The sequence below is a fragment of the Aulonocara sp. 'chitande type north' Nkhata Bay genome, linkage group LG22 (assembly GCF_057382095.1).
Source record: "Aulonocara sp. 'chitande type north' Nkhata Bay isolate Kocher_YH1m ecotype deep benthic linkage group LG22, A_spYH_male_GT1.1, whole genome shotgun sequence".
Taxonomy (NCBI): Eukaryota; Metazoa; Chordata; class Actinopteri; order Cichliformes; family Cichlidae; genus Aulonocara; species Aulonocara sp. 'chitande type north' Nkhata Bay.
The window spans coordinates 19,107,104-19,129,062 of record NC_141364.1 but is presented as its reverse complement, the minus strand read 5'-3'; the positions used below and the strand labels follow the sequence as shown (position 1 = coordinate 19,129,062).

Here is a 21,959-nt window from a genome sequence, read left to right as displayed (position 1 = left end):
TTGGAATGGACCGGCCACATGGTCACTTCTTACTTCTTTGCGAAACTCCACTTTATGTACACACATCACTGTGGGGGGGGTTTTTTTTGTTTGTTTTGGAGTTTTTTGTTGGTTTTTTTGTTGTTGTTTTATTTGTTTGTTTGTTTTAATTGAATGACAAAGCTTAACTTAAAGTGCACCGACCAGTCCGATGTTCTACAACTCATTGATGGTTCGCTCCGAAGGCCTGAAGTTGACAGAGCTGGACGACGACATGTAGAACGACTGGGTTCTGCGATTGAGGCGGGCCCGCTTGGTGGCCACGCACAGGCTGCGCCTGCTGGAGGTGATGATCTCTGTGATGAACTTCTTGCAGTCCACACAGACCTCCATGGTGACCCAGTCCTCAGTGAGCTCCTTGGGCAGCTCTAGCTCATCCTGCGACCGCCCGTCTTTGCTGATGCTGTGCTTGGACAACCTAAACAGAGACAACTGAGTGAATATCTGTGCACACACAGGAAAGCAGTCGCAGCCACAACACGATGATGCTGCCGATTATTAAGTCACCTTCTGCGCAGACTGTGCCGGGTGTGCGCAGACCCAAACGGCTGCTTGTCTGGCTCAGCTGGGGCAGATGTGCCTGTGTCTTCTTTAACCACAGCACTGGGACCCAGAGAGTAGATAGGCAGTGTGGAATAGGGCTTAGACGGCAGCCGCATCTGAGGCAAAGAGATACAAAACAACTGAACTAAAAAGGCTCATGTAGGTCTTAAAGAATGAGTGTCAAATACTAAACTGATGTTTCAAGTAGCAGTTGACAGTCTCGTACCTTTTTCGAGCACTGGGAACACACAGGTCTGAAAAAAATTAAAAAAACTGATAAGCTGGAAATTCGTGAAAACCACTTCACTGATTTTGTACTGCACTCCTGTCAAACTGTCACTTAAAGCTTAAAACAGAAACTAATGCAGCAGAGCCAGAGAGATGAGCTCCTACAGTAGATAGTTTGGTTTCTTTAGTCTCGACTCAGACTTCTGCAGTGCAGAAAGCACTTTAAATAACGTACGCGTTTGAAGAAAAACAATGAAAAATGTAGAACTACTCATATGCATCCAGTAGATTTATCGACTAATGAAATACCAGCCAGGATGTGCTGGGCATGTGGCTGTTTGATATGAGGCCAATTGGGTATGTTTGGTACGTAAACAGGAAAACTATAAATTTGGGAATCAGTGTCAAATACAGACTTTGTTTAAATGTTGGAGTCTCCCTCTTTAAGTCGAGCTGTCCTTTTAACAGCGATTCAAATTACCTTTTACAGAACTGGCAGGTGTAGGACCAGGTGAAGATGGAGAACCTTTTAATCCTGCAAGAAAAGCAAAGCTGGACAGGGGAGGACAAAAATTGAGGTGAGGAAGGTGCACTAGCGTTTCAAAATCAATGTGACAAATTATCAGTTTAAGAGAAAACCATAAGTTTACAGGTGGTTTTGTACCTTTCCTTTCTTGAGAGCGTTGTAGACTTCTTTGTATTGCTGAAACTTCTCCAGCTCGGCCTTGACGAGGACCTGCCTGATGTGCATCACCTCTTCCACCGTCAGAGCCAAACACTCCGCCGGATAACAGAACTCCTCCTGCGGGGGAAACATGCATCACATCATCAAACCATGCTCACAAACACACAGACAGTGATGTGTTTGACAAACCCAAACAAAAATGCCCCACTGCACACCACATCACCTAAACATGCAACGAGATGTGAGAATGGCAGTTTCACACCGCCGCTGTGAAAATAAATGCAGAACCTCCATGTGATGCAACACAACACCTCCCATGCTGGAACCACAACTCTAGGATTTCTTTACTTTAATCCAGATTTGCTTTATTCTCTGTCAAAAACACGTTTTGAGCTCCTGTTATTCACCAGATGTTTCCAAGGAAACAATCTGTAAGAGAATCCCCCATCATGGTGCCAGCTGAGCTCTCATCTGGAGTTTTACAAAAGAAGTCCACAGGGGGGAAAATGTCTCAGGGAGCACATCTACTGATCATCATCATTTACTGGGATTGAGTGCTTGTATAAGATCTGGCCTCATATATAATCTTCCCTGAGTTATTTTCAGTACGCCACAGATGTTGCATTCACTCAAGCAGTTACAACACAAGGTCCCATTCATCTAAAAAACAAGCCGATTGAATTAGACGCCATTCAGGATGGTTCCCCCACACAGTGCTTGGAGGTGATACAATTAGATATTTTGCAGTAGTGGCGACATACCGAGCCCTGAGCACCACTGCCGGCATCCACCTGACCAGCAGACAGAGGGAACAGGATATTTAAACAGAAGCAAGACCTTATATTCCAACGAGCTAATCACACACAGTACGCTCAGTAAAATTTAATACAAGAACTGCATGAACCCATTAGGTGGTCTGTCATCAGCTTACAGCCAACGTTGTAACCAAGCATAAAATCGAATAAAAAGATATACAAAAAAAACTTCTGGATTACATCATCACATTCAAACATGCATGAGCACATAGGATTACTTAATTTTTAACAAATATATCTGGCTTGACATTTCATTTTTGATCTCAATGTACCCCTCAAAAGGAAGGCTGTTCACTGACATTGCAGCTTTCCTTTCAGTCCATTAAAATCCTTTCACACATCCGCTCCCCACCTGAACTTCACCCAATCAGGTGTCCTCACATAGACCTCGGTCTCTGCCAAATCCTAGTACAAAGCTTGTGTGCTGCCTCTTGCGCACACTATACGGCCAGCTCCCTCAACTAAACCACACAGAGTACATCTAGCAATAAAAAACAGCTTTGAAGAAGCCGGATACAGTGATAGGCTTTAGGCTGCATCTTCCAACCTTGATAAGATAAGATAACCTTTATTAGTCCCACACGTGGGAAATTTGTTTTGTCACAGCAGGAAGTGGACAGTGCAAAAGTTATGAGGCAAAAATTAGAATACAATAAGAATAAATACAGTACACAGCTGTACAGAATAGAATAAAATAAAATACTATATACAGTAGAATAAAATAAAATAAATATACAATAAGATAAAAATAGAATACAAATACTATATACAACTGAGTAAAAATACAACGATGACAGAAAGGATTATTGCACTTAGTATTATGGCATTCCTGCCATAATACTTGGCATGGCATTCCTTTAAATCACTTTCTCCCTTGCGTGCATGCATGCATTCCTTAGTACTAATTGTTAGGATTAGTGGACATTGCAAATAAATAAATAAATCGATAAACAGGAAATTGACCTAGTTACCTTGCCACTGGGATCCGTCATTAGCTGTAGCATTTGAAAATAAGAAATAATTTAAAGTGAGTCTTTGGAAGAAGATGGCTAATCAGAGTAAACATGTAAATGAGATATAACAGGAGTACGAGAAAGGGAGGGGATGCAACAAAGACCTGACTGTTCTACATTAACTAAAGAGCTTCAGCTTCTTATATGAATGAAGTTTGAGAGGGTGTTTTAAACCAGGGAAAAGCTGCACAGGCAGAAATCCCTCCCACCAACTTCTGATGCACACTCAATCATTTTGTTCTGGAAACAGGTCTGAAATAAGACAAACTGCTTAACTCAGAAAGAGAAACGAGGGTTACCCGTAGCAGGAATCTGAGGGAGAAAGAGTTAACATCCTAGTATTAATGAACAGTAACTTTTTATTCCAACTTTTAAAAGTGACTCATCAAAGATGTCTTAGATTAATCTCGTCACTGTTTGTTGTTTCTACTGTCAACTGGACAGATTTTAATGGAAACAACAGAATCAGCAACATTTGTCACTAATTATGAAAGATTCTGGAAAGGATTAGGGATCAAAGATTTAAAATATGAAGTTCTCTCTGTGAAAGCCTTCTAATTCTTGACATGCATCACTACAGACTTTTAAAAGTTGAGTCTGGCTTAATTAGGTGGGGGGGGGGGAGGAGGAAAAGGAAAAGAAATACATAAATAGTGAGAATAAACCAACTTGACCTAAATCCTTTTCGTACAGCGCTGTCCTGTGCTTTCAATTAGATCCATCAACTTCACTAGAATCATAGGACCACGCTCAGAGTCAGAGAAAACCAGTGACCTCACTGCAAACCAATGGCCGGTCACAGGACAGGAGTAAATTCAACAGACGTACTGTACGTCTGGTGCTGTTAATCGATGTAACTGGTGGGTCATGAACTGCATTCAGAAATGCTTCCGAGTATCTGCTTTTATATTTACTTTTTTTAAAAAAAAAAATCATTTAGATGATAAAGATCTGTCATAAACAGAGTCCAATAGAAATAGCCTCCACAAGGTAACGTACCAAAGACTTTGAGCTCTGTCTGGATGGTGGTAAGAAAGGCCTGACGCTGGTAGGGGACTCCTTGTCGATAGAGTGCCGCCTCTGTGAAGATTGTCGCTTGTCTGGCTGTGGAGTGGCGGAGACAGGCAGGAACTTTGGAGCTGGAGACATGGGACACAAATATGCATGAAAAAGTCTGCCAGAGAGGGAACATTTAATTTGTGTAATACACTATGTTCAAAAGTTAATACCCTTCGTGGCTGCGACGGAGTCAGGAGACGTGTCTTCTATCAAAGACGTGGACATGCTGGAGCTGCTCCGTGTGGTTTCCTCCTGTCATCCAGAAAACGACATATTAGCAATTCATCGAAAATTCATAACTACCACAATCAAGTTTGTGTGCCTATTATTAACGTGTCATTAATAATTGTGAGAGCTTAGCTACTAAATCAGAACATCACTTTAACCATATTATAGCAATGTTGTGGAATAAGATTCTTTTAGACATAATGATGCTCTGAGCTCAAGAAGCCATCACATACATATCTATTTTTTTAAAATATTTGTTTTATACTGCTTATTAGAAATTCTCCTTTTTAATTTTGTGCATGAAAAAGTTAAGATGGTTTGTTTTCTTTCTTTGCACCAAATAGGACTGTGTATAATTTTGTTGCTCTTTTGGCATAATAACCAAGATTCTGATGAAGTCACATGACACGCATGATCATTTGCAATCAATCATACGAGTCAGACATCTTACATCGGAATCTGAGCCGTCCAGTTCCGCCAGCGTGGGCGCTTTGAGCACCCTCTTTCTCTGGCTAAGCGCCTGCCCGCCGCCCTGATTTGGTCCTGCTGTGCTGCTGGACAGTGAATGGGTGCTGCAGGTCAACTTCCTCCGAGCATCAGGAGTGTCTGTGGGTCAAACACAGTCAATTAAAGCGGGAAGATACAGCGTCCAACATAATAAACAGAGACACTGTTACAGATGTCACATGTACACATGAACCACACATCACGAGTCAACTCCTTCAGTAGCTGGTATTAAAGACTTCTTTACAGTGTTATGACAGGACACCACAGAGGCAGAATTGAGGAAGATAAACCTCAGCCACATGCCAACGGTTCAGATTTTCTCATCAATTTCCCCTCACTCATTTTCACGACACTCCTGCTTTGTCACACAGACTCCAAAGTTGCCACGACACGCCGGTCCGTGTGTGCTTTACCTGAGCTGCGGAACAAGTCCTGAGGAGTGCTGATGCTTTTCCCTGCACCTGCAGATGAATTAAGGGAATATAACCTTCAGTCGAAGCTCACACAGACGTTAACAAACACCAGACTAGAACCACGGGGAGGACTCGACAGCGACAAGCATCTGTCAGAGCAGAGGGCCTGTACAATGAAGCAGCATTTGCGGGCTTAGCGAGGTAACTCGGGGGGGGGGGGGGGGGGGGGGGGGGGGGGTCCGAGAAGATCTGGAAGGCTGCCCTGTAGTTTTAATAAATATGTATTCTTTACTTGAGCCTTTAACACCACCTGGGTTGCAGTTGGAAAAATAAACTTAAGACAGCCTTACCCAAGAGTAAATCTCAGGGACACATTAATCCAGTGGGTCTCAGAGTGTGGGCCATAAAGAATAAGGAGGTTGAGATTCACAATTTATATATATCCACATGTATGTGTCTATCTATCTATCCATCCTTGCGAGAAGTATGCAGCTCTATGTAAATTAAACCACCTCTAGCTGGAATCAGAAAACCTGGGTTGACTTGGAGATGTGAAAACCTGCGACTGACAGCGCTTTGCGCAATCACAATTGTAGCCCGCTTCATAGTACAGACCCCGGGTGTGAATTAACAGGACGCTGTGCGATAGTGGTCTATATTAAAGCTTAAACACATTGTGCGTAAACTAGAAAGCACAGAGGGAGAGGCGTACGAAGGGAAGTGCGGGGGAGGAAGCAGGGAAAGACAATGAGTGCAGCCACAGTGCTAAAAGTTATTCTCGTACATAATTTGGATTGTGGTCACCTCGTGAACTGTAACGCTACATTCGAACAGTCATCTCCCATTCCCAACCATTTATCTAAGGGGTTAGGCTGCTGACAGCAGCGTTACATAATTCTTTCACTTTTCACATTGAGAGGGAGGATTAGGATGACCAGCACGGGAGGCAAGCTGTAGAGAGAGTGATGATTTGTAATCTCACTTTACTGGCTCTGGCCCAATTGCCATCTCATAACAGCTATACCACAGACAGCCTCTGTGACTAGCATCTCCCCTAAAATATATCCCCTCCCTCTCTGGAGTTTGTACGTTTATTGTGTCCACAGGCTGCCCCAAAAATCACCCCAGCAACAGAACATTACCAACACAGTTTCACGCATCCTAAGATTAAGGTGCACTGTGCTGACCCATCTTTCCTCTCACCTTCAGAAAGTGTCTTTATAATAAACAGCCAGTAAGTGACAGTAGTGTGTCATAAATGCACTTGTACAACACAAGCGTGAAGTATGTGGGGTGTGTTTAAATCAGGGAGAAGCAAGAATCTAAATCCTAAAAAATAGCCTAGAATAAAACACGGGCACAACAATAGGATAGAACATAACAGGTGACATGAACTTTACCTGATGAGTCAAAGCTGTGAGACATGCTAAGGGGTCGCATGACTGACAGATATGCCCATATTTGGGAGGAAAAAAAGGAAAGAAAGGAAGCAAAATAGAAAACAAAGAAAATGTTATGTTATAATGGACGATGATGTCAGAATCATCCCAGTTTAACACGTCCATGTGTTCACAACGGCTCCATAATCTCAGATTTTCATAAACAGTTTAACAGAATTGCCCCATATGTACGATTATGCAACAACTGAACATTAGTTTACTGAAGTCACTTACAAAGGGATTGGTCTATGAACTGCACAGAACACTGGATGGTAAAGACTGCTGCTTTTTTAGCTTTAATTGAAACCATGTTCAGTCCATGTATAACCATTATATACTAAAAGAGGATTACGACCTATGTACTGCTCACTTCAAAAGGCACTGCATTACATAATGAGTAATGTCACTTAAGGTCACACGCAGAGACCTGGGCATCTTTGGGCAACTGCAGTAACAGCTATACTAAAGACATGAAGGCTCACAGCTGCAGTCAGCATGATCCTTGTTTAAACACTGACACCTTTAATAAAGCGAGGAGATCGATGCAGGAAGCAGGCTGTTCGAGTACTCGTGATGGCTGCAGTTAAGAATGATTAATTCATGGATAATGTTTTATGTCCTGAGTGGATGGGTTAGGTTCACTGAAAGCTGTCATGCAGAAAGTTAAGAACAACGCTCCCCCAGAGAGATTTCTTCTAAAGATCAATACATTTGCATGTGAGTCAGAGCAGTGCGAGTTCGTGCTTATATGTCAGGCCATAAGTAGAATCATTTCTGAGCGTGGGTTTGTGTAATCGTCATCTCACCCAGGCGGTTTCTGCGGATCATGTCGGGTGAAACCGGCCTCAGCTTCCTTTCTGCTTTTATGTCCTCCAGCAGTCGCTCGTGAAGGCTCCGGGGACGCGGAGGGTGTGGTTTGAGTTTGCGAGCAGAGACCTGTCGTGACAATCAGGAGTGCGTACTTGATTACCAAGATTTTCCTCTCACACCTCTGCTCTGAAAGAGTGCGTGATGACGTCGTTCAGCTATTTTCTCAGTCAAAATTAATCATTTAGCTAAAAGCAATGATAGACTTGCATGTGTCAACATTCACACTCAGCCATCTGGCATCTGCAGCATCGTGTATGGCAGGGTACTGGTATCATAAGTGACAACTAAATATTGATGTCACGGACTTCAGTGTTTTCACAGCTGTGCTGAATATAGACGACAATTGTCACGTCACTGTCCAAGTTCAATTTTACTGTACTGAAAGTGGAGTACATGAGGTATACTTAAATACTATACCAATTACATACATGACACATGCTACAAAGGACCAAGCTTTTTTTTTAAAGTAAATTTAGGATTCAATAATTAAACTGATGTCATTAAAATGTCAAATCTAGTGTATAACAGAAGATTTGTTTGCTTTTTTTTTTTTTTTTTTATAAATGCAATATTATATGTCTGCTTTATTTTGCTTCTATATCTGTCATTTTATTTATTTACTTGTTTATTTTGCTCACAAAAGTTTTTTTTCCCTAAACAAAGCTATATATCCATTAAAAAAAAAAAAATTTCTTTATCACGGATGCAGCTTAAACGAGCTATAATTTAAAGTGTGTTTTGAGCATACTACAATTGGTACTATTGTACTATTGGTTGACTGGCTAATGGCTAAAGCCCATTAAGGGTTCACTAGAGAACTAAGATCAAATCCAACTTAAGAGACAGGCAGTGGGCGCCCTGGCAACCAGGACCACTAAAATGGGAAAACTGCAGAAAAATGAGCTTTATGGCTTTGCAACCAATTTTCCCTAGCGACCGTGAACAACCACTCACCAACTGCTTTCCTGTTGACCAGTGGTTGCCTGGTTACTGACTGGTTTCAAGTTTTGTGTGACCGAGAGCTAATCAAGCAACAAATAAACAGGACATATTTTTAGATTAATGCCAAAATTTGTTTGAGATAATACATTTAAAAGTGTGTATATATATATTTATCAAATACAATATTATTGTGTGTAATTGCAAATTAATAAATTCATGTATTTTTATTGATTTTGAGCCTCCATACTAATTACTGACACCGTGTTCTGCACAACTCACAGGGTTGAGAGGAGGTCGTGACCTGATGAACTCCAGAATGACCTCATGTGCGCTCTTCTTTAACCGTGGAGGAATGTCCCCATTCACCTGGGAGAAGACATTAAAAGTAACATGAAGACGTGATAAAAAAAAAAAAATGGAAGGTCACGCTACAGAACAAAACCATCGCTTGTCTTTGAACTACACAGAGGACGAAAACAAAAAAACTCCAAACACCCTCACCATGACTTTCCGCAGCTTGTAACGTTTTGAACGGATGTCGTCCATCAACATCTCGTAGGGTGTGAGCTGGTACTCTATGGGTAGTGGGTTGTACTGGCGCTCCTGGACCTTCTTCAACTTTACACCGTGTCTTAGATCTCTCATCACCTGTACCCAGAACCGTGCCTGATTGGAATACAAGCGGCACGGTTAGTGATGCACTTATGCATTTGCAATGCCTTTCACTGGTCTGGCCCACTCAAGATCAAAGTAGACTGCATGTGGCTCATGATGTACAATGAGTTTGACATTCCTGCCTTAAAGTGATAATTGATGTACCAAGTAGATCTTCTTACCCAGTCTGCATTTTGCAGCTCATTGAGGTCTTTAACAGGTTCTTCCTGAGTCTCCCCTTCCATCTTCCGAAGGTTCTAGGCAAGATAGCAAAATGGGATAACATGGAATGTTAGCAAGGAAAAAATGAGACAGAAAATGAGCAAAGTGATGGTAGTGAACTTGTGCCCAACTCTCTCCCAGACAAATATTAGGTTAAGGTCCCAGGCATATTGCCCATAATGTCATGGCAGCCTGTTTAAACAAATGTGGATTCACATGACCAGGTGGATCCTTCTCATCTTGAAATCGAATTTATGCCAGAGGGGAAAACAAAAAAAAAACAAAAAACAAAAAAAAAAAAACAATGACCCAAAAAATAAAAAATAAAAAATAAAAGAAATAAAAAAAAATTTAAAAAAAAAGGTCAATGAACAACTAATGACTGCCATTAATATGTGACTGCTGAATCTGTTATGCAGAACTGTTCTGGGTGACCTACTTCAGTTGTGATACTGCTCAAGATCAACCTCATTCCTGACATGTCCAATACTTTCAATCTTTTTTCTGTGCTGGTTAATCTCAATTTTAAAATGACAAATTACCATAACACCAGGGTTTTAGATCAAAGAAAGAAGTCCCTAAGGGGGAAAAATAAATAAATAAATAAATAAATAAAAATTGTTATGTAATATTTTAACTTCCGACTCCCACTGTTCCAACCTCTGTCTTTCAGTGAAAGTGATATGAAAGTTGCATATGCATCTCCCACCTTCACTTCCCTGGGGTCATTCCTGTTTTGAACGATGATAACAGAGTCAGTGACGCCGTTTTCAATACATTTACATTGGTTTCTAGTCTGGCTGGCTCCCAAGAGAAGAATGCTGTTCACAATCTTGTTAGAGAAAAGTCCGAAACGGTGAGAGAAACTAAGAAAAACTGATCATTTCCTAATTTGGAAGCATGTGTGATGTGTGAGGTACAGTGTATGGTTGCTTATTAGCAATCATCCAGAGGCCTTTAAGGCTACAGCCAGTCCCCTATACAGCAGTGGTCTGATGCAATCCTGTGAGCTCTTTAAATTGCTGTAATAAAGTTAAACTTGATTCTATAACCACACCGTCTTACATAAGACTGTTTGCATGAATCATGCCTGCTACAGAAGCTAGTGTTTACAGTACATATTGTACAGCAAACCTACCATTTCTGGCTTTGCTACATGGTCTCCTTAAACTTATTTCTCTCTTAAGATCCCACCACGGCCTTTCAATCTGGTCTGTGCCACTGCAGCATCTTGACTCTTTTTCAGCCATTTTTTTTTTTTTTTTTAGATTTGCTGATTTTCTTGGGATCACTGTCCAGTTTCAGCAAAGCTTTAGCTGCCAGGCAGATGGCCTCACATTTGACTCCAGAATACTTTGGTACACAGAGGAGTTCATGGTCAACTCAATCTCTGCAAAGTGCCCAGGTGGCTGCAAAACAAGCCCAAACTGTCACCCTTCCACTTCAGTGCTTTATCGTTGGTATTAGTCGTTTGCGCTCATATGCTGTTTTATATTTATAAAGCTGCATCTAAACAAAACACAAGACTTTTTGAACAACATACTTTCGGACAGATGAGACAAAGTGGGTAAGTTTGTCTACATTTGGAGAAAAGCTGTGCAGACATGATCTTTTTAGAGCGCAGAGGCTTTCTGTGACAACCCTTCCAAACAGGCCATACTTGTTCAGTCTTTTTCTAATTGCACTGCACTAAGGTTTAAGGTTGAACATACCACCTGAGGCCTGTAAACTGAGACATAGCTCTTGGGTCTTTTGCATTTTTTCTGAGCAATGCACTCTGAACTTGGAGTGAATTTGTTGAGACATCCACTCCTGGGAAGATCATGCCATTGTATTAACACTCATACCAGAAACTGGCAAAACCTCTTTTTCCCACCCACTTTTCTTTTTTTTTAATATATAGGGCTGCTAAGACTTGCTGATGATCAGTTAATCAAAAGCATTTGATTAGCAGCACCTGCCTCCTGCTACTTAACCTCTTAATATGGAAGCAGTAAGGGCATATTTAGTTATTCAACTGAGAATCGTTTTTCCCCTCATGACTGTAAAAAATAATTTATATTGCTCTAAATAAAATAAATAAAATTTAAAAAAAGGAAAAACAGCACAAGTGGGTATTCCACCCTAATAACTCTCAGCTACTCCAGTAAAAACATCCCGCTTACACAACCGTTCCTGTTAGGTTGAGCACAGCTACTTGAGAGAGGATGCCAGAACATGCCCATTCAGAATTAAGTTATGCCAAGCACTCGAGCTCATGGCTGGCCTAACAAGAGGGTCATCCAGGGACACCCACCGTCTCAGTCAATCTGTACTATAATCACTTCGTGGACTGTTGTTTCTGCTTCTGGGCACCACTCTGGGATTTTCTTTCCCCAGCAATAAGTCCGTTGGCCGAATAGATCCCTATTCCAGCAGTTTAAGCAAACATATGTACCAAACCAGAGTGGTAAAACCGTTAGAAAAGAGTTTGGTCCTTTCTCACAGTCTGTTCTGTCCATCAGTTTTTCTTAGCACTCATGTTTATAATATGAGAAATTTGTGACGTGCCCTCTTAGTTCTTGAGTGACTTACATAAAAGTTCACCCAACTTTGGAAATGTAGCGATAACATTTAAAATAGGTAAGTGCAGAAGACTGTCGCACTCATCTGCACTTCAATTAGCAATAACGTCATAATGTCACACATCAAAAGTTCATACCTCCTTGGCACTCCTGATCTTCTCCAAGAAAGTGCGCAGTTCTCTGCTCTCGGCGTACAGAGCCCGGCACACAGCCTGGTAATGGTTGGGGGCATCTGATGGACTGGGTAGGTGGGAAGAACATAGCTGTAGAGGCAAAGAATGCAATGTATTACATATACTGGTGCTTATGGAATAAACAATCAATAAAGCTGCTTTATATCTGTGTGTGGATTGAAGCACACATTTGTCAGTACTCCAAATTACACACAAACCTTTATGTACATTTGTAAATCGTCTTTATGCTTGTGGATCATACACTTTGTACACTTTTGTAACCCTATTGAGACTAATTTAACTCCAATCTGGACCAAAGTGGGCATTTTAATTCTCAGTCATGCCTCATGCGTGGCTAAAGGCTCGTGTGATGTTGGGGAACTTGACAAAAATAACACTAAACCTGCTTGTCCAGCTGGAACAACACTGCTTGACAATCACTGGTTGCGCACCATTTAAAGCTCCGACCTGCGTGGTATCCGAGTCCAATTGTTGTGACAATAAGAGTTACCTGAAGGAGTTATGCATGCGCTGTCAAATAATCTCCAAAAAAAACAATACCGAACCAGATGGATGGCATATTTTCATTTTCAGGTAAAGGGCTTGGCAAGCTGAAAAAATGTCTGACTCTGCAAACAGACGCCTTCTTGTCACGATGGGAAAATAACAGGTGATATGACACCTGAGAAGTGAGAGTTAAAACATTCTTAAAATATCACAGCAGCTGTCGTTTCCATTGTTTCTACTGATAACAATTCTCTGTGGAAACATGCAAAAAAAGTGTTTATATGGAAAAACCAAGTGAAACTGCAAAATAACAGCACGACTTCTGGAAATCAAGTGTGCAAACATAAGAATATGGAGTTAAATTTGATGTTAAACTCAGGGCTTCATTTGATGAGCCATAATTGGCATAAATGTGGCTGGATCCAAACCCCTAACTCACTTTCAGTAGAACAATACCAGCTCATGTAGCCTCCGTTCACTCCATTGTACAAGAGCAATGAGCAAACCCATTCGGCACTTTAACATTTAAATATTCCTGTCTAAGTAGGATGCCAGCTAGCAGGTCCTGTCATACTGTACCAGCTTCACGTTTCGCTGGAACTTCAAAGTGACATACCTCTGTTTGTCAGAAGAGAATAAGACTGGATGTAGATGTGCCAGATCTGTCCGCAGCCATGCCATAATGACTTTACACTGAACAGAGTGATTGCTGGAGGAGTAAGAGCTTAGGGAAGATGCACACAGGCAGCAAACAGACCTGAAATTTGTGTTCCACATCAGTTTTATAAGGCTTTATAACACAGGCTGTGAAACCTTCTAACCCCATTCCCTTAATACCAGTGTGTTTACAGGGCTATAATTACCCGTCTTATTCAGAAGCTACTTGGGGAATTTACAGTGTGACAGCTTCTATCAGGGGAAAACGTTTGTGCTGGGGTGATTACATGCGGCTGCACTGCTTTCTTAATAAGCCAGCTGTAAAAATGTGGCAAGCACACAAACTATACGGCAGTTTATTCCACACAAAACAGAAAGCCACACATTTCATATGCCTGCGATAGCTTTGCTTTATTTCAATTTGCTCTGCCATTTCAATCCATTATGGACCAAGTGATCAGACTGATGAAGCTCTACAGCAGGAACACTGTAGTTAATTATTAGAGTTAATAGAAGCAGCACGTGTTGAGAACAGATTTATGTACTCAAGGAATCTGGCAGACAAACTAAGCTCTCATTGCAAACCGATTACATGTGTATCTTAATAAAATTAAACCCTACCATGATGATGTCTCGATAGCTCCGGATGCTACTGATTGTACTGCTGGAGCCATCAGACACGAGGTCCCCTTCCTCCTCCTCTTCGCATTCATCCTCTTCTTCTGTGGCCTCGTAGCCCTCGTCGGGACAGGGGTCACTCTCCGTTTCCTCCGTGTTGGTCATCATGTCGATGAGGCGCTCCAGCGGCGGGCTGAGCTCGCGCTCTTCGTTTTCTTTGAGGCCATAGTCTAGAGCTTTGTAGATCATGACACCCAGTGAGTCAATAACCTAAAAAGAAGAGGTTGTAGGTTATTATTTTGTACAGGCCACCAAGTTGATTTTACATTTTGTAGCTTTAGGCACTCAGGGGCTTGAACAACAGATAAATTCTGAAACAAACAGTTGTACTTGCAAGTGTTGACTTTAATTATTGTGAGGATCACTTCTAAAGGTGCACACACTGACAACTTTCATCATCTCCTAAACTGGAACACCAAACAGAATATCAGTCTTTAGCACATAGGTTTGCTTACTTTTTCTAGCACGCAATGTGAGTGATTACTCATTGTGTTAAAGGCATGAACAGTACAACGTTTATGCATTCGATAAGTCGAATTGTGTTTTGAATAGTTATGATGAAAAGGATTTCCACACATGAATGCTTCATAATGTCACGCGAGTCTCAGTCGGACATGTTTCCTGACAATAGAAAATGTTCTGCAGAGCATCAAGGAGGCAACAACCATGACTTCTGCTCACTGTGCGAATTCTCTGGATAAACACCTCCTTTATTCTTACATGGCTCAATCGGATGTTACGCCGCCGTGAGTGAATAGCAGCTCATGCGTCTCACAATCATCACAATTCACATGTAATGTGTGAACTACAGAAAGAAAACGTATCCTTTTCTTGTCACTAGTTAGCGGGATTGTGCACACTAATAATTAAAATCCACTGAGACCAACAACAATGACCTTGACTGTGACTATGATCACAATTTGGGTGATCATTGCAAGTTTGGTTAAATTCTGACCAATACTGCAGAAGCAGGAGCGAACTATGGCCAGACAACTTCAGCTTGATGAAATCAGACCACGTTTAATGAGTAATCACGTCGGTCACTCCACAAACTTCCTTTATACTGTATTCAATGTCATATGTCCTCAGTATCGTATTTGCAGAAAGCAAATGCAGTAATACTCTGCTGTAAGTCTTCACTGTATTGGTTCAAATCGGTGGCTCTTCTTAGCTCGAGGGGTAAAAACATTTCTTTCCCATCTGCTGAAATCTGTTTACTCCAAGTTAACTATGCCAATATTATGTTCTTTCCAGCTGACAGACGACATTCAGCTTTTTGTCTCCTCCTGCTCCGCTATAATTAAAAGCACACCAGCACATCCTCATGGAACAAGCCTCATTTCATAGTACCCTTGCCTTACTCAGATAAACAACCGTATCTACAACAAACCTCAGTTCACCTGAACGGAGGACAGTTCACGTCTTCAAAGTGAATGAGTAAAAAGGCCAGTGTATCCGACTGAAACTTAATAATTACCATAATCCAGGAGATGATTTCATTTCATCACTGCCTTCTCTCATTAATTAGTAGGACATGACCTTCATTTTTTTTTTTCTTTCCTGATGTTTCAAACAACTATCAGATCACACAAAACTGCTAGTTTTACCTCAGCGCACTTAGTTCACTGATCTAACCCTCGGTCTGAGGTCAACAAGTGTCGGAAGTATTGGCCAGTCGACCTGAAACAACCTTGGAAACGTCAGATATCGTTATGACCGGGCCAAATGATTTCAATCAGAGCGCGGTGGGAGTGAAGACATTTAGCAAAGTACCCACAAAAATTAAAATACTATTCCGCACGTGGACATCCTTTGATACTCAAAGGCTAAGGATACAGAGCACTTCACCTGAAGTTTCAGCAGCAAACACAAAAATTGACTTCAGTAAATTTTGCCATAACTTCTGTGTTTATTTTGTTTGCCACTTGTCACCAGAGCCATTAAATAAATGCTCTGTCATTACTGCACTGCATATTCTATTTCCAGATGTGTATTGTTGAAAGAGGGAGGTGTCCCAAACAAACCAGACTGTTGCTGTGAGTGAAGCTAGTTCTGATGGGCATGGCTGGATATGCGCTGGTTTGGTGCCAAAAACAGCACTGCACTCGTCTTTGGAGTCTGGGAGTGTACTGCATGGAAGAGAAGGGTGTGGAGTGCACACGTTTAGGTATGTTAAGGTCAACAAGGCGAAAAGAAACTCATTTAATCAGACTGACTACTAAAATAACTGACACAAACCACGCAGTTCTAGAGTGTGGGATTTTACTTGGATACTGTACGATCCATTTTCACAGTTGTGACAATGTACTTGATGTCCTGGTACATCAAGGTGCAGCACATTGTAGCTTAAATGGGTTGTTTTTTGGTTGTTTTTTTTGTGTTGTTTGTTTTGTTTGTATAGTCCAAAAGCCAAAACGGGTCTGGTAACATATCTGAGGAATCACAGGGTCAGACAAAAAATTCTGAACTCATGATCATGGTGAAAGATAGAGTTCTGAATGGGCATCAGTTTCAGTTAATTCAACACATTGGGATTTTAAAAACTGTATATAATTAATTTCCAATTTTATTAAACAAAAACTAACCTCTGCCCAACAATGCCCGGCCCAGCCATCTTATCTTCACAGCCAGCTATGCGTGCCGTTGCAGCACCCAGAGGAGCAGCAGCATGGCTCTGACCTGCTTTTATTAGCGACAGCCAGGTAACGACCGTGTTTGCACTAGCTTCGTCCACGTTTGTCAGCATTATGAAGTTGAGATACGATTACAGCCGGACGAACATAAGCAGTAACAGCCCACTTATAAAAAGCAAGCTATTCTGCTTTAAAATCACCTGAGCTCTGTTGGACCCCATGTGTGACAACAGAAAGAACCATGTGATCATAATGTCATGAGCATTAGTCCTCAACATATCTTTGTGGAGTCACAACACATCACTGTAAATTTTATCGATTTTTCATCATTTTCATTACTTAAGTGTATGATATTTTGGAACATTATGAAATTGAATAAGATCACCGACTCTTTATGAAAATATTTTCATAGATATAAATAAATCGGTAAGTACGCAAGCAAGGAAAGCGTCTGCTACTGTGTGCAACTCAATATTTTCTTATTATTTTATAATGGCTTTTTCTGACGTGAGCACCTGCTCTTCAAAGTCTGTGCACAGATATGCATATTGGATTATAACCAATAATACAATTTGTTTGCCTATTAAACATCAAAAGATTTAAAAAAAATGCCCCCCAGAAAGAAAAAAAAAAAAAAAAAAAAAAAAAAAAAAAAAAAAAAAAAAAAAAAAGCAGGAATAGATTCTCTCAATTTCCAAAAATCAACCCACCTATTCTCACTGGGAAAAGATTGCTTTCATAGTGTTACATCGTTATCATTCCTCAATCATCTCTGTGTGCAGTTGATAATCCTGTTCCCAGGCTAAAACAAATATCCTATTCCTTAGTGTCTTATTATGCAACCTTTTAATCCATCTGTAGTACAACATGCACTGTAGTGGGCAGGGAAACTAGGAAATTCAGGAGTGACCGTCTGCACATGGGGATCTCATTCACAGGCAAAAAGGATCATCAGCTTTATACTGCACCACGTATACATAAGAAACCTCGTGTTTTCATGTCCAGGCTAAGCAGTCTCACTATACTACATGTCCAGTTAAGGACATTTTCTGTAGTGGTGGGTCAAGAGTACGTTTAGCCAACAGTTACTGTTTGAATCAAATTTTCTAATCAAACACAAAATTAGTTTCAGTGATTGTCCAGTGGTTCAACAGCAACTAGCACAGTAAGGATCACTGTTTAATACAATAATTAAGCACCAAGTACAATATTCCCGATAATTTGGATGAATTTTGCCACATATGGTCCATAGGGTTAGGTGAACAGGATTTATCTCGCCTCTCACCCTATGACGGCTCACAGACTCCGACTGGAGTTAAGGTTACCAGACCCCAACTGGTAACCTTAACTCAAAGGGAGCTGAAGGATGGAAGAATCAGTGTTTAGTGGGAACGGGCCACAGGTCAACCAACACAGCAGCTAAATAATTCTGTTCAGCGACATATGGAGAAAGTTCCTTTGAGTTCAAGTCAGAAGGAATGGGGAAGAGGCATCTTAAGTATCAAAAGCCAGACTTATTGAAAAGAAAACAGGAGAGGAAATAAGGAAAATATAGATTGTGGTGAGTAACTGAAAACAGTCACATCTGAAGACTTGTGATTCAGAGGATTGAGGCAGTGAGGTGGAGGAAGAGGAAGCATGTGGGTAAACAGCTGTGAAAGGCAGCCAGGAAAACCACTGCTGGGGTTTAAGCTACGGGATAAGTGTGGTAGCAAACTATTAGGTGAATAAGGCTCCAAGTAAATTCCCCAGGCAGCCACAGCAGGTAACACGGGATATGACCAGTGTTTAAAAATGCCTAGTAGGAAATGCAGCAGGATGAGTCATCTGGGTGCCAAAGAAAAAGAAAATCGTAACACAGAATGAATTCAGCTTGAGCTCCGTGACAGGCTTTCTCAGAAAGTTTACAAGCATCCTCAAGATTGTGAATCACCAATCCACTCAAAATAGAGTGCACTTTCCCTCAACCTCCACAAAGAAAGATAATAACCAGCTGCATTACATCACTGCATGGGGAAAGTTTTTAACAATGAGGGATTTTACATAGAGAATCTACTTCCCTGTGCCAGAGGCATTATCTTAAGAATCTGTGACAAAATACAAAAAGAATTCCTCATTCATGAATAACCTTTGTCCACCTCACAGATTTCATGTTCACTCTTGAACCAAAAAGGCAGATCACAATTCACAATAATTGGAACATATATTTTTAGTGTATGAAACTATTAAAAAAAAAAAAAAAAAAAAGAAAAAAAAAAGTTAGATTTAGATGCAGCTTTCCTTTTCCCTTCCAAAGAAGCAGATCAGCAAATTTGGGAGTATTTCCACAGTTAATTAGTTAAAACAGGTCTGTACTAGGTGCACACTCAGACAGTAGTTGTCTGACAATAAAATAAAGAACTCATAAGTAAGCACATTTTTTTGTCTCAACAGCTAGGGAGGAGTGTGTGCGTGCATGTATTTGCTTGGAAAAGTCATTAATCTGTCATACAACTAACCTTGGTTGTCTGATGGTTAAATAAACCACAGAGCAAATATAAATATAAGCATTTTTGGTGAGGTTTTGTCATTTTTACTTACTCAAATTCACCAAAATTAGCCTGGAAAATACACAGCCTATTGTTAGGCAAGCAAATACAGACTTTTTGTTTAACTTTATGTGGACCAATAGAGTTTATGCATATAATGAGTCTCCAAAGGACTATTTTAAGCCAGGAAACACCATGACTATGTAACCAGCTTTGCCATATTTTCATTGAACCAGCTAAGCAGACTAGGTTTAGGATGTTAAAGAAGGAGTTTTAAACAAAGGGTGAGAAAATGTGCTCCAGCAGTCTACAGCGTGAGGAAAAACAGTGTTTTACCAACATTAAAGCACAGAAACCTATTCTGCAAAGTGCAGTTCAATGTGGGTTTTTGAGCGAAACAGAACTCTTCCTACTACAGTATGTTTTATGTGTAGCCAATTCAAATTTTCACTATTTTAAATAGATCGCAAAAAACTCAACTGTTTACATTCTCTTGTATAGTTGTAGTTCTTGTAGTTGTATAAGCTGAAAAGCAGTACAAGGAGCAACCAAGATGGAGGGAAAACCATCGGTGAGTCAGCGCTTACGCAGATGTGCAAAGAATGAGTCGTTTGTGCTGAAGAGCAGCACATCCTCACACGAGCAAAGCAGAAAGAAGTCAGGCTCCTGTGCTGCTGAGACCTCTACCCAATTTATGCAGAATTTACAACTAGTCTGATCATTAAACATAGTACTAGTCAAATAATCCTCAAGGTAAGGTTCAAGGTACAGGTGAGTAAACTCAAAGTTTCACTAGTGATTAAGAGGGTGCTGAGCTTGCTGAGCTTAAAAACATTTCAACTATAGCAAAAGCTCAAGTCTAATATTGTCGTCATCATTTCCACATCACACAAGAGGAAATGTCCAAGTCACAGAGGCCAATTTGAGGTTTTTGGTTCATCTTTAAACTGAAAATGTAGATTTTATCATGGCTAATTTCAGCACCAGGCTCTGATGCACGTGAACTACATGATCTTTTTGACACAGCCATAAGTTCGGATCTATGAAACGTGTTAGGTGATACTTGTAGAAGCATGTGCGAGAACAGCTTTCTGTGGACAGAACTGCCTGTACGAAGCCTCTATGTGACCTCCAACATTTCTTTTTATAAGAAAATTAAAGCATATCAATAAACTGCATATCTGGCCCTTGATGTGGCCATTAATGAAATGAAATTTGCTTATTGAGGTTTTTGCAGACACGTAACCACATGATGTTAACTTGTCCACCATCTCGGACAAATGACAATCACAATGACAATGTAAGATCGGGCAAATAAAGTCCCATCTGGCAGCCACTGGGCTTGAGGAGAGAAATTAGGATTTCCTGACCAGTTGAAAGCAGTTGCATGATTTTTAATGACCAGTCACGCAGTCCTATGAAGGTCAGTTCATGACCATCTGTCAGCCACCTGTCGTGAGGGAAGAACATGCATTACTGATTTGGAGAAAAGAAAAATCCCTCCTTGTGATTGCTTAGGTCACTACTATAGTCAGTAATGCAGTTGGAATTTGCATGAAAGTGATGGACGTGTCTACAAACACTGTCCAGCTACTCTCCAAGCTGTAGTGGAACCGGAAATGGAGACAGTTTCCCTTTTGCAGACTACACCAACTACCAGAACAGATTCCTGGAGCAGAGGTAACACAATCGCACAGCCCTGGGTATCACTGCGGCCTGTAGATTTCACAAAGACATCAGATAAGCCGCCTTCAGCATTTGCTGCAGCAGTAGAGTGAAGCCACCGCAACACAGACAGTTACATAACCAAAGTTAAACCGTGAGGTCTTCCACTGCAGGAGCGGATGCTCAGCCTCCTCCGGTCTGAAGCATCACCTTCCCACTTCAGAGTGGGACAGAAGACGGAGCTTCTTTACGTCTTCAGGTCAAACTCAGCTGAGTTTGCATTCATCAGTGAAGTCAACTGGAAAACGCTGAGCCCTGAGAACAGTCAGCTCTGATGTTACATATGATCATTTCCACTTCAATAGGAAACTGGCATAAAAGCAGACACTGAAAATGCAGGATAACATTTTTGAAAGAAAAAAAGGCACATACAGATAAAAACTACACATGAGCTGAGACTGAATACATCACACAAAGAATCAGCTTTTAATCAAACAGCTTCAAGCCAATGGCAGTGTGTGGATTTAAAAAAAAAAAAAAAAAAAAAAAAAAAAAAAACAACATGCTCTGAAAAGCACAAACCTACAGAGTTTAAAGGCTGCAGTGAAATACACTAATCACCAGCTGGAAAAGTCCTCCCACTGAGTTTGACCTAAATGCTGTCAGAATCCCTAAAGTAGCTCTAAACACCACAAATCTGACAGACAGCTTCTATGGCACAGCAGAAAAACAGCTCCTCTTGTTCCAAAAACCACAAAGAGCTAAAGATCTGATAACTTTATAGACTTGACAGACCAAGCAGGAGAAAAATATTAATCTCTCAAGCCTGGCTGGACCACATAAAAAAAGAAACAATAAAAATAAATACTGAGCAAGAGCTTCTTCAGTGTTAGATAT

At 40.8% G+C, this 21,959-nt stretch overlaps 1 protein-coding gene across 7 annotated transcripts in view; it reads right to left on the bottom strand.

Annotated features, from left to right (window-relative positions):
- spire1a (spire-type actin nucleation factor 1a) overlaps positions 1 to 21,959 on the bottom strand; it is a 31,155-nt gene continuing 9,196 nt past the window's right edge. The window contains exons 3-20 of one of the 7 annotated variants that reach the window (XM_086279722.1): positions 14,180 to 14,446; positions 12,359 to 12,484; positions 9,618 to 9,692; positions 9,283 to 9,447; positions 9,061 to 9,147; positions 7,776 to 7,905; positions 6,931 to 6,972; positions 5,531 to 5,578; positions 5,062 to 5,216; positions 4,553 to 4,634; positions 4,323 to 4,462; positions 3,282 to 3,305; positions 2,257 to 2,286; positions 1,475 to 1,612; positions 1,292 to 1,362; positions 809 to 836; positions 547 to 698; positions 1 to 457 (exon numbers count right to left, since the gene is read on the bottom strand). In XM_086279722.1, coding sequence (XP_086135848.1) covers positions 196 to 457; positions 547 to 698; positions 809 to 836; positions 1,292 to 1,362; positions 1,475 to 1,612; positions 2,257 to 2,286; positions 3,282 to 3,305; positions 4,323 to 4,462; positions 4,553 to 4,634; positions 5,062 to 5,216; positions 5,531 to 5,578; positions 6,931 to 6,972; positions 7,776 to 7,905; positions 9,061 to 9,147; positions 9,283 to 9,447; positions 9,618 to 9,692; positions 12,359 to 12,484; positions 14,180 to 14,446 — 2,022 coding nt within the window. In that variant the 3' untranslated portion in view covers positions 1 to 195. The remainder of the gene's footprint in view (positions 458 to 546; positions 699 to 808; positions 837 to 1,291; positions 1,363 to 1,474; positions 1,613 to 2,256; positions 2,287 to 3,281; positions 3,306 to 4,322; positions 4,463 to 4,552; positions 4,635 to 5,061; positions 5,217 to 5,530; positions 5,579 to 6,930; positions 6,973 to 7,775; positions 7,906 to 9,060; positions 9,148 to 9,282; positions 9,448 to 9,617; positions 9,693 to 12,358; positions 12,485 to 14,179; positions 14,447 to 21,959) is intronic. The other 6 variants (XM_086279723.1, XM_086279718.1, XM_086279719.1 and 3 more) reach the window with 6 other exon arrangements.